General features: G+C 34.6%; 1 protein-coding gene and 1 pseudogene across 1 annotated transcript; both read right to left on the bottom strand.

Annotated features, from left to right (window-relative positions):
* Window positions 1–2,752: 2,752 nt before the first annotated feature.
* Window positions 2,753–4,838, bottom strand: LOC140511529 (olfactory receptor 4C12-like). Its single transcript, XM_072620661.1, has 2 exons — window positions 4,821–4,838; window positions 2,753–3,679 (listed from the first exon to the last, which is right to left on the bottom strand). Exons 1-2 carry the CDS (start codon window positions 4,836–4,838, stop codon window positions 2,753–2,755), a joined length of 945 nt encoding a protein of 314 aa, XP_072476762.1.
* Window positions 4,839–14,187: 9,349 nt separating this feature from the next.
* Window positions 14,188–15,109, bottom strand: LOC140511530 (olfactory receptor 4C3-like; annotated as a pseudogene).
* Between the last annotated feature and the right edge of the window lie 2,468 nt (window positions 15,110–17,577).

A 17,577-nucleotide genomic window follows, 5' to 3' on the forward strand; every position in this document is an offset into this window, starting at 1 on the left:
GTGTGTATATGTACATGTATGTGTATGTACATGTATGCATATGCACATATGTGCATATTTGTATATACAGATATAAGTATTTATGTTTATATAAATCTGCACATCTATGTGCGTATGTGTGCATGCATGTATATATACATATGTGTGAACTCACATATATGTATATACATACATATACACATATATGTATGTATTGTGTATATCTATACCTATCTGTCTATACATACACACATATGTTCATTAGAAGAGTTTGCAAGTGTCTACACTGAGAACTCTGAGTACAAAGCCTAAATTGGAGAAAAACTACATATTTAAATCTGGAAGGGATTTTTATGGTCATCTAGTCATTTTACATGTAACTTCTATTTCAGCAATGCTGACTCTTACTAAGAGCTCAGATTTTTAAGATGCGGAAGAAGAAGAAGAAATTCGAAATCCAGTGTAACAATACGAGCCTGAATGATAGGGTTTGTAAGGGAAGGGCCAACATAATCTGACCATACTAAATATAATTGCTTTTAGCCCTGAATACCTGGGTCACTTATAGCACCAGCTACACCCTGAGCTTCTACCACAAGGAGTCATGTTGTAGACATAAAAGGGGACAGCACCAGGAAACAACTATACTACACAAAGTCAAAAGAATAAATAGATCAAAGAGGGCAGAAGTTGCGGAGTGCAGATAGTATGGGATTGTCAGCACAGATGCTTTGATAAGAATATCAGTAGACTCCTGCATTACAACACCATCTGGGGAGGTACTGGTTCCTTAAGTTTAAAAAAAAAAAGTGAACTAATCTAACATAGAGATTCTTTCCTTCCTTTTTCCTCATTTCTCTTTCTCAAGAAAAACATGTATCTGTTTAAATGATTTTCTTCCTTTCTGGGCTGGAGGCATTTTGATGCTGTGTTTATTTAAAGTAATATTAAGATATACCTGTGATTTTAAATATATATATGTATACACACACACACACACACACACACACACACACACACATATATATATATATACATATATTTGTTCAGAGAAAGATTAGATCAAACTATGCTCTTGGGCGAAATAAGGAAAATCTCTGCCTAAAAAATGATGGAATCAAATACAGTGAGTAGTTATGTTTCATTTCTACCCAAGCAACTTCTGCCTCCAACCATCTTAAATGTAGATAAAGAAACTCAAATCATTGATGTTATATGACTTATTTCAGGACACAAAGGAAGAACATCAGTTGGGTCTTGAATCTAAATCTCCTCTTGCAATATCTTCTTAGAATGTATTGGAGAAACTATATAAAACTTGACAATTGTCCCACCCTTGGCCCTGGAAGAACAGAATTAACCAAACTTAGTTTTCTTAGTACCCATATGTCTGAAGTGATATTATACAGATGTATCCTGAAAGATATATACATATACATAGATAGATAGATAGATAGATAGATAGATAGATAGATAGATAGATAGATAGATAGACAGATAGATAGATGGATAGTTAGATAGATAGGTAAGTATAAAAGTAAAGGAGGCAGTTTGCATATGAATTCAGAAAAAAAGACTCCTTAAGGAAGAATTTACTGCGTTATTACCCAAATCATTTCAAAAGTACTGGAGGCAGTGTCTTTGTACAATAAAAAAGCAGATCATGGCAAATTTGGGATTAATATGATGGTATGGATAAAATTTTCACAGGATGATGAGAAATAAGTGAATTATTATCTCTATCAATGCAGCAGTACCCATACCAATAGTATAACAGTTCCATTTAAAAATTAGAATCTTTCCTCTTATTAGGCTATATCTCCATTTCAATGAAACTATCAATACTGAACACATCTATACCCCTGTTTTGCAAACATATAAGAATAACGATATAATTACTACTTAGTACTAAATTATGATCCTTCCAAACACATTCTCCAAATTGTTAAATTTGGAATTTAAAATAATTTTAAAATGAACTTTGAATCAGAAAATCCTGGGTTCACATGTTCTCTTACTAACTGTATATTCCTAGGCAAGGCATTTATCCTCTCTGTTTCAGTACCCTCATTTGTAAAAGTAATGGATTGTTGCTAAAGTTTCTTCTAGCTCTAAATCTAAGATCCTATGTTATCCGGAGCCATAAATTCCCCTCCTCCTATTGTTTGTCATAATTGTATCGAAATGATTTTTGTCTCTTTTTGAAAACAAGTCTCATAGGTTGGATCACATTTGACATCTTTGAAATTGCTTACATATGAGCATGATGTTTCTAAGAAGCAGTAACTAGAAATATCACCTTATTTTACAGTCGTACAACTTAAATTTATGAGGCAAAGACATTGTCACTATCTCTAGTTCTTAACCAAAAAATAAAAAGTATCCAAAAAATTATCATCGAATATTTGTCAGAATATATTTTTGTGGTTTGTTTGTCATTCATTAAGAAGAGGAAATAAAAGGCAACAATTTGGGCACCTTTACATATTCATGAAGTACTGGCCTGGAGAATTGGAATGATTTAATATGCACCACATTCTCTTCCATTTAATTTTACCCATTTACTAGGAAGTAAAACCTTGAGTTCACAATGGGAACTAAAGGATGAATAGATAGTAAGGCTGAATATTTAGAACAAAGGAGAATCTACATCTCTACCTTATCCTAAGATAGTGATTCCTCAGATTATTTTTCCTTATATGGATATTTAAACAAAGATTTCATGTAAATCTTGCAAGTCTTTCCATATTAATATTACTTATCTAGGAGGTCATTAATGCCCTGAAGTCACTTTTCCACTCCATAACTTCCTCATGGCATTTTTCACCTCTGAATTCCTTATAGTGTAGATAAAGGGGTTTAACATGGGGGTGAAGAGAGTATAAAATACTGTTACAGCTTTATCCACTGGGAAGGTGGTCACAGGTCGAAGATACATGAAAATACAGGGGACAAAGAATAAGAAGACCACAGTGATGTGGGAGATACAAGTGGAGAGAGACTTGCGTCTCCCTGCAGAGCTGTAACTTTTCAGAGAATGCAGTATGACAACATAGGATGTCATTAAAACAAAAAAACTAATCAGACACATTAATCCTCCATTAGCAGCAATTAGTAGACCAATGAAAACAGTGTCTGTGCAGGCAAGTTGGATCAAGGGAATAATGTCACACATAAAGTGGTCTATGACATTGGGCCCACAGAAGGGAAGCCAGAATGTGGTAAGAATCTGTCCCATTGGATGTAGGAAGCCCATTGTCCAAGCCAAACCCATCAGGTTACAGCAAAGGCGGTGGTTCATTATTGTTGTGTAGTGCAAGGGCTTGCAGATGGCCACATACCTGTCAAAGGCCATTACTATAAGGAGGACAATCTCAGAGGCACCAAAGATATGTTCCACAAACATCTGAATCACGCATCCATTGAAGGAAATTGTTTTCCTCTCACAGAGCAAATCAGCAAGCATCTTGGGGACAATTGACGTTGAATAGCATGCATCTATTAAAGACAAGAAAGCCAGGAAAAAGTACATTGGGGAGCACAGAGTCTGGCTGGAAGTGATGGTGATCAAAATGAGTGCGTTACCCACCACAGTGACAATGTAGGTAATTAAAAATAAAACAAAGAAGATATTCTGAAAGTCAGGACTGCTTATAAGACCTAGTAGAATGAATTCAGTAACATTATTCCTATTTTCCATCTGATTGATATTCAAAAAAATTCTGAACTCAATAGAAATGTGACAATCCTTTGAAAATGTAGATCGTCATGAATGTAGATCCATTCTCATTAACACACACATTCCAGCTGTGGTGGTGCATTTCTTTACGCAGTATGTCTGTAAAGTAACTGAGAAGACATATTATTTATTTATAATTATTCACACACATAGACAGGCATCAATAATTATCCAAGCACATACCAAGAGTTACACACAAAATTATAACATACATATACTAAAAAAGGAGTCACTCTTTATTTTTTTATTTGCAATGCCATGGAAGTCTCCATATTTCTTATGCAAATTTTATAGCTCAGTATTCACAGGTGCCCCTACCTTCTTTTCCAAGGAATATCTGAGTTCAAGTCTTGCTAAGAGACTTGCTAGTTGTGTATCCTTGGGCTTATTGTTTAATCTCCGTTTACCTTATTTGTAAGAAGAGGGTAATAAAAAGACTTCCTGTCAGGGTTATTCTAATATAAAATAATATTTGTATGGCTGTTTGTTAACCATAGAGCATTATATAAATGGCAGTTGTTACTATTATTATTATTATTTTCCTACATAATGAAATTATATCAAATTTTCAATGGAATTGACAATTACAGTAAGATTGGTTTCAGAAAATGAAAATTGCATATCCTGCTTCGCTCGATCATGTTTACTATGTAAAACAAGGAATCTCTGTGGTAACTTTTTTTTTAAAAGCAGCAGACATTCCTATGGTAATATAGCTGCTAAATTAATTTAAGAAGTCTTGCCTTTGGTGCTTTGAATCTCTTTGGTACAGGACTGGAAAGCCAAGCTTCACGTTTTACTTATAGGATGTTGCCCACCAACTCCTATCCCCACCTTGTTCTGCAGTCAAATAAAAATGAAAATATAGACAAATGACTGATAAATTATTCCTAGCTAATTCAGCCCTAGCTAATTACACACACACACACACACACACACACACACAATACAACCAATTGACTAGTGGAAGAATTGTGTTGAATTAGTAGTTTGGCAGTTTAAAGGGTTGAAGAGGATGTTTGAATGAATTCTGAAGTTGGTTGTCTGTTTTCCTTACTTTCATAATCCTGCTCAAGTACTCAGTTTGTATACTCAGCAGAACAAAATCACTATCATCCATTGCATCTTCCTTCAGTAGAATCAACAAAAGTGAAAATCACTGACTTCTTGCTCAATTCTGAATCTATGCCACAAAGGTATTTGTTGAAGCAACTAAGAATTTCCATGATTACTTAAGTTATTGGTCAGGAAATCATAGTTTAAAAATATTCTCACTGAACTTCAGATAGAGGAATGGGAGGTGAAGGGAGGAATTGAGATGAATTGGATATCAAGATATTGTTAGACTTGAACTATCTGAGTCTGACTTATCTTGGATATATAATATCTGTGTGACTTTCAGAAAGTCACTTAACCTCTTTGTATCTCAATTTTACCAACTGTAAAATCATAGAAGTAGACCACCCAAGACCACTAAAGTCCCTTAAAGCTCCAAATTGGTCATCTCATGGCTACTTGTTCTGTAACTACAGAGGAGTAACTAGAATTTGACACCCAGAAAGCTGAAATGATTTTTCCCAGAGTTTATTGATAGTATATGGTGGCTTTGTGATTTGAATACTTTTCTATTCCTATTTCAATGTTATTTCTACTACATAATGCTGAAAAACAAAGATAACAGGAAAAAATAAGATGAATTGAAATGTTTTTATTCAATGGCTGTGGCTGGCTGGATATATGGGGTTCAGGATGGGAGCAAAAGTGAAGAGTCATATGTGATGGGAAAAGCACTGACTCCAGAGAGTTAGAAAAATTAAACTTGAAAACCACCAAACTCCATAAATAAATATATTATTTCTCAAAAAGAGCAAATAGATTCAGAGTGTATCTATGAACAAACCTTCTCATACATCTCCAGAATAGTTTCCATGAGTTTATCAAGAAAGTACAATAACCTGTTTTGAAAGGATCAGCAAAAGTTTGACAATGATAATGTTGTATGATGACAGTCATGGCTCACACCGAATAAAAAAGATCAAGCTGGTTACTGTGAAAACATACTCTAAGTCTTGAATCAATGTAATTAGCCTCACTGACACAGAAATCTCACCTATGAGGCCTTTGGACTGGGATTCAATTCCACGTACCCAGATAGCTGGTGTACGATGGCCCAGTGAGAAGAGAAAGTACATCCAGGAAAGTTCTGACTAGCTCATTTACAATAAGTCTCTGTTGGTTAATAAATATATTCTCTATGGCACCTTTGTAAAATGCCTTTCTCTGGAGCTTCAAAAGTTTTTTCATGTATTGTGTTTGGGAATACATTCTGTGAAACATCTTATTCTGCAGTAATGAGATCTCATGGGCACAACTCCTTAATTAGATACATGTGTAATTAAAGACACAATTAAATTTCATGTGAATGGAACATTGGAGAGGAACTTTGGAAGCGCTGACATATTTTAACTGCATGTTTATCACTTACCTCTCATAATAAAGGAGGTAAAAAAATTCTAATAGACTGATTCAGTCTCCAGATTATTTCTTCATATTCAATGTAATTCTACAAACTTTTAAGCATCTACTATGATAAAACCACTGTATTAAACCAAGAAATTGTCAAGCTTAAAGACAATAAATTAGCTCTTTTCATAAATTATAATCAAATTAGTGTCTAACACTTATACAAAGATGAATATATAGTAGAATGTGAAAAAGCAAAAGAGTTCCACGCAAAGCATTCTAGGAAAATTGGAGAAGCATATAATGATTTACAAAAGGAGAATACAGAAATGCTTCATGACAAGCAGAGAACCTGATAAGGATCTTGAAGGATATCAATGAGTTTATTATGCCAGGGGCAACTCCCTGACTTTCAACAAATACCACAAATTATACCTGCTGTACCTTGAAATCTATTGGGTTGACAGGATTCTTGAGAGTGTTTGTCCTTTTTGTTAGCAGACCAGCAAAGATGAATCTACAAAGTAACTGTAGTTGTACTCTTGAAAGATAATATATATGTGTGTGCGTATATATGTATGTGTGTATGTATATATGTATATGTGTATATATATGTATATATGTACATATTTCTATCTGTCTCTCCTTTCTCTGTGTGTGTGTGTGTGTGTGTGTGTGTGTGTGTGTGTGTGTGTATATATGAAATCCTTAGCAGAGGAATGAGTATGCTCCACACGGAGTGCACTATATGTTTCTGTAATATAAACTTAACAGTGCTGTCACTATGGGAAGGCAATGGTTGGTCTTAACCTTAATCAGCTCACTGTTGCTCTCTCCATAATTGACTATTGCCAAGTTTTCCCCTCTACCCTCAATCCCCTAGCTCCATGATATCCTTCTCATCAAATATATGATCTGAATGTTTAGCTTTTTTCCTCTTACACTGGTAACAGAGTGGTGCACATTCATATGCCCTCATGCCTACATTATTGTGGAAATCTATTGGTTAGACTGTGCCTCAGATCTCTCTTCATTCTAGTTCATCCCCCACTCACCTGTCAAAATGATCTTCCTAAATGGTACATTAGAGCATGTCACCCTCCCTATTACTCCTAGGAGGGAATATAAAAATCTTTTGAATGGCTTTTAATGTCATTTATTTATAACTGATCTCCATCCTACTTTTCCATTGTTCTTAATGATTACTCCCACCCATGTGCTCTGCATTCCAATGACACTTTTTTACTTGCTTTTCTTCACAAAAGACAGTCTATCTTTTGACTCCAGTCATTTTCATTTGTTGTCCCCCAATGCTTTGGATTTTCTCCCTGGATATTATGACTTCTTCAGGTCCCAACTAAAATCTTATCTTCTATGAGAAGTACCCCCCTAATAATAACCTCTTTCCTCCATTTTATCTCCAATTTATCATATATACATAGATAGAAGGATAGATGTCTGTATCTGTCTATCTATCTATCTGCTTTGATCAGAGGCTAAAAACAAATGATTAAAAGTTTTCTGTAAAAAGCTTCCTTGAGTTCTAAGGAGTCTTTTGCAAATGTCTGAGAGATCAATCTTCTTCTGGATAATTTTGGCCTATTCTATTTTTACTCTCAACAATCCTGGCAGGTGCCATGGGAGTGTTAAGATTTGACTCCCAAATTCTGTCCAAATGCTGCCCCACCACAAAGATTCTAAACAAATGCTTTGTCAATGGAATCATTGATGGATGAGTGAAATGATACCTAAAAGAGACACCATGCCCCCATTTTAATAACAATAGAAAATGTCCCTCATATGAACACATTCTCTATATCTAAACTTGTCCTTTGCACTTGTGACATGTATCACTGAATACAAGGTCTCTAGCCACATGTTCCTTATGTATCTTTCCCACATGTATGTATGATTTGTTGGCAAATGTATTATCACTTTTGGACTGCCTTGCATATGCTACACAGGTGTTGCCTCCATACTGGTAGTGGCCTGTGGGAGAATATGCCACATATATTCTTCACAGATGGGGCAATATTTTATTATTATTGTTTTAGCCGTTCTTTTGAATTGCTCTTAAGAAATAAAGTAGTTGGCAAAATTTCCCATTTTGCTAAGATTTTATGAGCAATGATTTTAAGTTATACCCATCTAGTCTTAGTGTAACATTTCTAGGGGATCTGTGCGTATTGAAGAGGTACATCACAGACTATGTTAATAAATGGTTCTTTGACAGAAGGAGGAAAACTAGGCCTTGATCTAGCAGTCTGAAAATATTAAAATTGATTTCTGTAACGATATATGGGAATTTTTTCTGAAAGTTTCAGGTATCAAAACAATACATTTACTTGAGACAGCATAAGTAGCTCATTAAGCAATACCTATCATTATCTTAGGAAAGAGAGATAAGTACTTAATATCTGAAATATGCTTGATATAGAAAAAAACATTGAAGACAAAAAGAAATAGAAGAATGTATAAATAGATAAACATGAATGAATGGATAGATAAATGTACAAGAAAATGAGTGAATGTATGAACAAATAAATGTATTAATAGATAAACTAATAAACAAATACATAAGTGAATGAAATAAATTAATGGATAGGTAGATAAGGTAAGGATAGGCAGATTAGAAAGGCAGATAAGAAAGAAAGCGTTCTAGAATCTGAACAGTCAAATCAAACTCAAGAAGAGAAACCAACATCAGATATATAAAGTTGGTATAGATGGAACTGAATTTTCAGTGAGGTGGAATTCCAAAAGTCAATCACATGGCCTTTCCTAAGGTAACCTGAATTGTTCCAGTCTCCCTCATGCTATTGGTAGAATGAAATAGGCCATTTTCAACCACGGGTCTGACCATTCCAAGAAACTAACCTAACATATTGTATATGGCTAGGAAATAGTCGTGAGGACACTAAAATAAGTATGTATATTAATGTATTCAAAGATCAGGTGTTTTTTTGGGAGGATGGGTCAAGTATCAGCCTACATAGCCTATCCCCATCATATATGGAGAAGGAAGGAAATCAACATGACCTAATGAAAAAATGAAGGAATCAGAAAAGATCCATTGAGGAAGGAGCTAATCTGTGGATGCTAAAATCAATAGCAAAAGGAATTTTTGCCAGAATATGCACCCTTGTAGTCCTTACTACTTTCGAAGGTGAGGTTAGTGGGTCACTTGAATTCAGGAATTCTGTACTGCAATAGACCTAAAACAGTTGGATACTCACATTAAGTCTAGCAGCAATAGGGTGAACCTACTATGGAATCAAGGAGTTGGATTTGGGAATGGAGCTTCTAGGCTATTCAAGAACGGGCAAAGAAGCCCAGAACTGAAAGAAAGCAGGTCAAAATTCTCCTGCTGATCAATAGTGGAATTGGACCTATGAGTACCTGTTGCATTTCCATCATTGGTAAGACAGGGAGAGAGCTATTCTTTAAAATAATAATAACAAAAAGGAGTCTTCATTTGTTCTGCTGAGTAACATATAAAGTTTTTCTTAAACCTTCAAAAATTTGTTAAACCTTTAAACTATTTTCATACCTTCAAGTGGTATATAAATGATAACTGCTGGGACTATCACTGATGATGGTGGTGGCAATGGTAATAACAATATTATTTTTTAGTTCAAAGACCTCTGAGAGCATGTACGCTCCTCAGTCAGGGCTTCATTACTCATCTAATAGAACCACAGTGTAAGTTTTTCATCCATCCAGATTGCTATTGCTTTCAAGTATGAAAAAACTAGTCGTTCCTGAGTTGCTACAGTCTACTTAGAAATCATTTAATTTCTTGGAAAATGTTTCCTTTCACGAAGTCTGAATCTGCTTCTTTTTAAACATTTTGTATCACTATTTGTGAACTTGGAAAGGAGGCTGGTGCTTATAATGAAAAGGACATTGCATAGAGATTCAAGAGACATTTCCTGGAATCTTAACACTATCATGTATTAATTCTGTGACCTTTACAAAAGCACTCAATTTTGCTGGATTCACTTCACTAATATACAAAATGAAGAATTTTGACTGGGTGATTCTAATATCCTAGACCTAAATCTGTGATTTTATGAATCAAGAGAGTTACCAACTATGTTCATATATGGACATATGCAGCTACACAGTGCACACACCTACAGATACATATATAAACAAACGTATATATGTACATTCACATATATGCATTGTGTGCATGTAAGTATATACATATGTGAGTGTTATATAGACAATGCTCTTTTAGAGATACTACAGTACACTCAATGGGAACTGATTTTTATTCTAGGTTATGAGCAACAAAGGAAAAGATGTCCTTGTATAATCTTTTGCCTCTTGGCTTTCTGAGTTAAGAAAATTTATCAGAGTGATTCAGAATTATAGAAGTATCAAATTCAAACTGATTGTACTTTTTAAAAATTTATTTATTTATTTTAAGTTTTCAACATTCATTTCCACACAGTTTTGAGTTCCAAATTTTCTCCCCATCTCTCCCCTCCTCCTCCAAAATGCCGTGCATTCTGGTTGTCCCTTCCACCAATGTGACCTCCCTTCTAACATCTCACCCTTCCCTTATCCACATTTCCTTTCTTGTCTTGTAGGGCAAGATTAATTTCTATACCCCATTACCTATGTTTCTTATGTCTAAGTTGTATGCAAAAACAATTCTCAACATTTGTTCCTAAAATTCTGAGTTCCAACTTCTCTTCCTTCCTCTCTCCCCACTCATCCCCACTGAGAAGATAAGCAATTCAATATAAGCTATAAATGTATAGTTGTGCAAATGACTTCCATAGCAGTTGTGGTGTAAGACTAACTATCTTTCCCTCCATCCATCCTGCTGCCCATTTCTTCTATTCTCTCTTTAGATCTTGTCCCTCCCCAAGAGTGTTTGCTTCTAATTGCTCCCTCTTCCCATTTGCCCTCCCTTCCATCATCCCCGCCACCCTGCTTATCCCCTTCTCCCCTACTTTCCTGTAGTGTTAGATAGATTTTCACACCAAATTGAGAGTGCATGTTATTCAGTCCTTGAGCCAAATGTGATGAGAGTAAGCTTCACTTTTTCCTCTGTCAACTTCCCCCTTTTCTCTTCCATTGGAAAAGCTTTTACTTGCCTCTTCTATTAGAGATAATTTGTCCCATTTCATTTCTCCCTATTCCCTCCCAATGTATTCTTCTTTCACCCCTTAATTTTATGAAACTGATTATATTCGGCTCCCCTACTCCAGATATCACAAAAGTATTGGTTTTTGAATTTGGTATTAAGGAAAGTTCCATTCGGAAAAGATATTTTGGACTAGTCCCTAGAAGGATATGGCCATGCCAGAGGATCAGAGATTCGCGAAGTGGACAATACATTCCACTGTGGAGCACTGGAAATATTAGGAGCCAGGGGATGGAGGATGGTAGTAGACTCAGATGAAATCGGTGGGAGACAGTATTGAATAAAAATAATGGGGTGGTGGAAGTATAAGGAAATAAGAGAAGATAAGAAAATTTTGAAAAACCATTTGTACATGTTTCATCTGTTGTGTGACAGAGTTAAAGTCATAGCGATTATATTAAATTATTTTCTAATTAAACACATAAAATACAAGTTATACCAGATCAGTCATCCAAGTCCACTGACAGATCTTAACAAGGAAATGTTGGCAGGCAAGTATGTCGCATATTGTCAGGAAGACCAGCATGCATCTGTAGGAATATGCACATTGATGACTTGTTTACAATATGATATTATATGGTTACATGACACAATATCATACTATCAAAATTTCAATGTAGGAAAATTACATTTACAATAAATTATTAAATTTAAGATGCATGATTTTTTTTAAAAAGTTTTATATTCTTTTGAAGTGATGAAAATTTTTTTAAAAATTAAAGGGTTAGCGGAAGCAGATTTTCCAGAGGGCACTGAGTAATTATTTTTTGAAAAGGGTGAAGTGGGCCAAATAATTTTGGGAACCTCTGATCTAGGAGGTTTGCCTTGGTCTTACATGCACCCCCTTCCCTGGATCCATGTGCCCCACAACTCTTTCTGGGTGGCTTTTGATGGTAATGGAAATTTCAACAATATAAGTGATAATAGCGCATGCAAATGATTATGAAAAATACTGTTGAACAATACAAACAGAGTCCCTGATCCTTTTCTCTCCCACTCCTCCACCTCTGGTTATAAGGTGGTCTTCCATTAATTGCTTCAATATCCAGTTCTAAAGACCCAGGCTGGAGTTTTCCTTCCAAACACTGCTTGCCAAAAAATAAAGTTCCTGGTCCTTTGTCCTTTAATTTCTAACTGCACACCTTCATGTTCACATGGTGCCCACCGGAAATGTACCTGATCTGATGTATCTATTTTCAGACCCAGAATGGTGACTGAAATGGTATTAACTTTAATTCAATAGTAGGTATCATTTTTTTTTTTAAATTTGAGACCGATGTAGGAAAGGGTCTTTTATTTTCTCTGGAGAACAGAGAAAAACAAAGCATGTAATGATCATCCTCTAACCTGGTTAAAGTGATCCATGTTTTCAAAAAAGATTCCCAAATGTCTTAGAAGCAGGAACTAACTTTGCTGCTATCAAAAACAGCAAGGCAGTTTGTCTTCAGTTGTCTGCAATTTAATTTGCTAATTTGGGATTGTCCCAACAATACCCTCTCACCCAATTCTTCATCAAATCTTACAAGTGACGATACATTATTATTTGTCTAGCTCCATCATTTATACTCACAAGCTTCATCACAAGAGAGATTTTTTTTACAAGGAAGAACAATACATTGACTTATGTCTTCACATTATATGACCTTTTGTCTAAAGAATCACAGCTCATTGTAATGAATTGAAGGCTACACTACATTGATCTCTGCATTCTAATATCTCACTTGATTCCGGAACATGTTCAGCTATTTCCAAAGACATAAATGGAGAGAAATAAGCATTTGCAAATGTGTGCTTGTACAAGCATGAGTGCATATATATATATACATATATATATGTATATATATATGTATATATATATGTATACACACACACATATATATAAACACATGCACACAGAAATATTCCTTAAGAGATATAGATTAAAATATTTTTGAGGATGTCAAAAAGATAAATTCAGAAACTCTGAAGTCAATTCTCAAAGAGAAAGTCCAGGAATATCCTTAATCTGGAATTCACAGGTCTTTCTAATGAAGTTTGTGCATAGATTTCTAGGGGATTGTGATCTTGGAAAGAAAAAAATGATAATCTATTTGCACTAATGCCTAAGTCTTATTATTTAGTTAAATTTTGTATGTATGCATTAAAAATTACTCAGAAAAATGGACCACAGACATTGCTAGAGTGCCAAATGTGTTTCATGATGGAAAATGTTTTACAAACCCTAAGTTGACACTTTACCAATGTTGTATCCTCCCAGATTGTTTTCATTATCTTAGAGTTATACTTGGCACTTTAACATCCACAGAATTCTTGAATTCTGGGACAGTTGAACAGAAATAAAATTATGTATAGATACAAGCATCCAGCAGTTTGTGCAACACCATGCAATATAAAGATGAAACAGATTTTTTCTATGTATATGTGTGACTGAAATTTGCAAGGTATGTAGCAAGGCAACATAGAAAACATATTGTTGTACAGTGCTTATTACCTAGAAAATTTGTGATTTAATCCACAGATCTGGAAAAAAATACAACTGAATAGGTACTTGATTTAAACAATAATAATTTGCATTTCCATAGTGCAAGTTTATCAAAACATGAACATTTGTTAATAGAGCAGTATCTTAGTGTATATATATATATATATATATATATATATATATATGGATGGATGGATGCATATGTGTATATATATATATTTCCATTTATCTCTATTTATAATCACAAAATAAAAAAATGAATTTACCATATAAAATGATGGCAAAAAAAATGAATGTATAGTCAGTTTGGGAAAAATCTCCAAGAATAGTGATAAAAATTAGCACAGTTCTTGATATTTAGAATCATTTATAATCTGAACCTACTTTTCTACTCCATAATTTCCTCATGGCATTTTTTACCTCTTCATTTCTTCCTGTATAGATGAGTGGGTTTAACATAGGGGTGACAAGAGTGTAAAACACAGTTACAGTTTTATCCACGGGGAATGTAATTACTGGTCGCATATACATGAACATACAGGGGACAAAGAACAAGATCACTACAGTGATGTGGGAGGTACAAGTAGACAGGGCCTTGAGTCTCCCTGCAGTGCTGTAGCTTCTCAGAGAACTCAGGATAATGATGTAGGAGAACATCAAAACAACAAAACTAATCATTGAAATTAACCCTGCGTTGGCAACAACCAATAGACCAATGAGGAAGGTGTCTGTGCAGGCAAGTTGAATCAAGGGAATAATGTCACACATAAAGTGATCAATAACATTGGGTCCACAGAAAGGAAGCCAGACTACCGTGAAAACCTGTCCTATTGAATGCAAGAAGCCAAGTGTCCAAGCCAACCCAACAAGGCAACAGCAAAGGTGGTGATTCATTATTGTCATGTAGTGCAGAGGTCTGCAGATGGCCACATATCTGTCAAAGGCCATTATTACGAGGAGGACAATCTCAGAAGTCCCAAAAAAATGCTCTAGAGAAAGCTGAGTCATGCATGCATTGAAAGAGATGGTTTTCTTCTCACGGAGCAAATCCACAAGCATTTTGGGGATCATTGATGATGGATAGAAAGCATCTATCAGAGACAAGAATGCTAAAAAGAAGTACATTGGTGAGACCAGAGTATGGCTGGAGGCAATAGTGATAACAATGAACATATTACACACGACAGTGATAAGTGATTAAAAATATAGCAAACATGACTTTCTCCACCTCAGGAGTTCTCATGAGACCCAGTAGAACAAATTCAGTCACATTCCTATTTGCCATATGACCTTTATATAGATGTTGAATTCAGTTGGAAATTCCAGTTATCTTAAGGACATATGGATGTTTCTAAATATATGCACCTTCTGATGATTTCAAGCATTCTGACTGTACTGAGAGATTCCTTTTCACAACATACCTACGAAACAGTTAAGAAAATATGTTATAGTGTCTACTTCACATACATGAATAAAACAAATCCTCCAATTAGCGTTTATTAAATAATTATATGCTAGATATTGGGGACACAAAGATGGACAAAATATTATCTGCCCTTGAAAAGATTGCATTCCACAAGAGAAGGCAAATTATATGTATAGACAAAATATTTAAATAATACATACAAGCTAATTTTACACAAAAGGAACTAGCCGCTGGCTATTCAAAGGTTTGGAGATAAGAAATGGTTGTTTTGCTAATTCCCAACTGATATATTATGATATGACAAGGGGGTGGGTGCATATTTTTTTTTTTTAACAATTAAAAGTACGCTATTTACTCTAAGAAATTGCCCCTGACTTATGGGAATTATACGTCCTTATTTATAAGAGAAGTGAATTGGAAAACATTCATTTTCTAGGGATGAGATTTATGTCTTCTCAAACTATATTTTGAGAAAATATGTACAGCTATGCTGAGGTATTTTACAATAGATGTCTATGTGGCATTCTCACTTCTAATTAAATTAAATTTATCTTATATTTCTCTTTGATTTCTATCTATATCCTGGGGATCTCTTAGCTACAGGATGTAAAGAGTGCCTACAAATTTACTTATGGTCCAGTCTTGCAATAGCTTGTCCTGAGATGAAATAAAAATACTCATGGCTATGAAAGGGCTTATTATTTATTCCTCATTGTGAAATATGGCCATTTATGCCTCTGTAAATTCTAGTAAAGCAGTTAAACATCACTAAAATTTAGATGAAATCAATTGATTGCCAACACATAGTGATAAACAGGTTGCTCCACCAGCAAGCTTAGTTTTTCTTTTTAATTTGATAGTAAATTGATAGCTCAACCATTATGGAAAGAAATTTTAAAGTCACTAAACTGTTCAAACCTCTATGTCCCCAGCTATACTACTTGCTATTAGGCTTATTATTCAAATAGATCAAAGAAAGGGAGAAAACAACCATCTTTACAAAAATATTTGTGGTACCTCATTTTGTAGTTAAAAATAAAGGAGACTAGCAGAGCTCCCTCCTGTTGGGGAAAGCTAACGATTTGTGGTGTGTGAATTTAATGGGATATTATAGTGCCATTAGAAATGATGGAATGTACAGTTTCATGGAAATTGGGAGAACCTCTATTAATTGATATAGAGTGAAGTGAGCAAAAAGAGAAAAAAATATATATACAATTGTAAAATATATACACTGTAGAAAGGGAAAAAAACTTTGAAATTCTTTACGATTGTGATGAATGCAATGATAAAACATGAGTCTAGAAAGCTGAAGAGGAAACTTGTTACATGACATAGAAACTATGAATATGATGTTTTAAAGAGAGAGTCATGCATTTCAGACATGGCTAAGTTGGGAATTTGTTTTGATGGGTTATGCATACTTATGGTGAGCTTCATTTGCTAGTTTGTTCATTGGTCGACTTTTCTGTATTTGTTCAATATGGTGACACATTATATATGAAGATGTAATTAGGTAATATTCATTGCAAAATATTAAATTCAATTAATTTAGTTCCTGTATGTAGACATAGGCAGTGAATCACAAAACAGACACTCCCAATTGTTGGTTAGAAACTCCTTTCCACAGAATTAGCCTAAAGTATGTATAAATTAGTGCTATTTCCTCACAAATCATGTTTATATAATAAAACAACTGATTGATTGTGAAAAATGCAGTCAATCTACTAAAAATAGGACCACAGATTTAGATTTCAAGTTAATTTAAGGAGCAATTCTAGTCAACTACATCAGGGAACACATCATAATTTATACCACTTTAACTTTTGCTACCCAGTAAGTAGATAATTGGTGACCCTATGAGGTAATTCAAATAGCATTATCCCCCTTTCAGAGATGAGAAGACTGACATTGTAACAGATTAAATTACTTACCTGTGATTAGACATCCAAGACAGGATGGTGGCCCATTGGATAACCACTTGAGTAGTGTATTATTATGGAAATTCTTGTAGATGTAGGTTGTATGTAGGTTGTACTAGATGAGTTGTGGAGATGCACTATAATTCACAAATTCTCTGATTCTATGTGTAATGAAAAAAGAATTCCTGTTTTTGAACTCAAACTATAACTCTTTTTAATGTCTTGCGCGTTCATAGTTCCTGTTCATTCACTTTAGATTTGTCTGGCTCATTGTTAATCCATTTAGGGTTTTCATGGCAAAAATGCTAGAGTAGTTTGTTATTTCCCTATCCAGCTCATCTTATACATGAGGAAATTGAGGCAAACAGGCTTAAGTAATTTAACCAGGGTCACACAGCTGGTAAG

Source organism: Notamacropus eugenii, chromosome 6 (assembly GCF_028372415.1).
Source record: "Notamacropus eugenii isolate mMacEug1 chromosome 6, mMacEug1.pri_v2, whole genome shotgun sequence".
NCBI lineage: Eukaryota > Metazoa > Chordata > Mammalia > Diprotodontia > Macropodidae > Notamacropus > Notamacropus eugenii.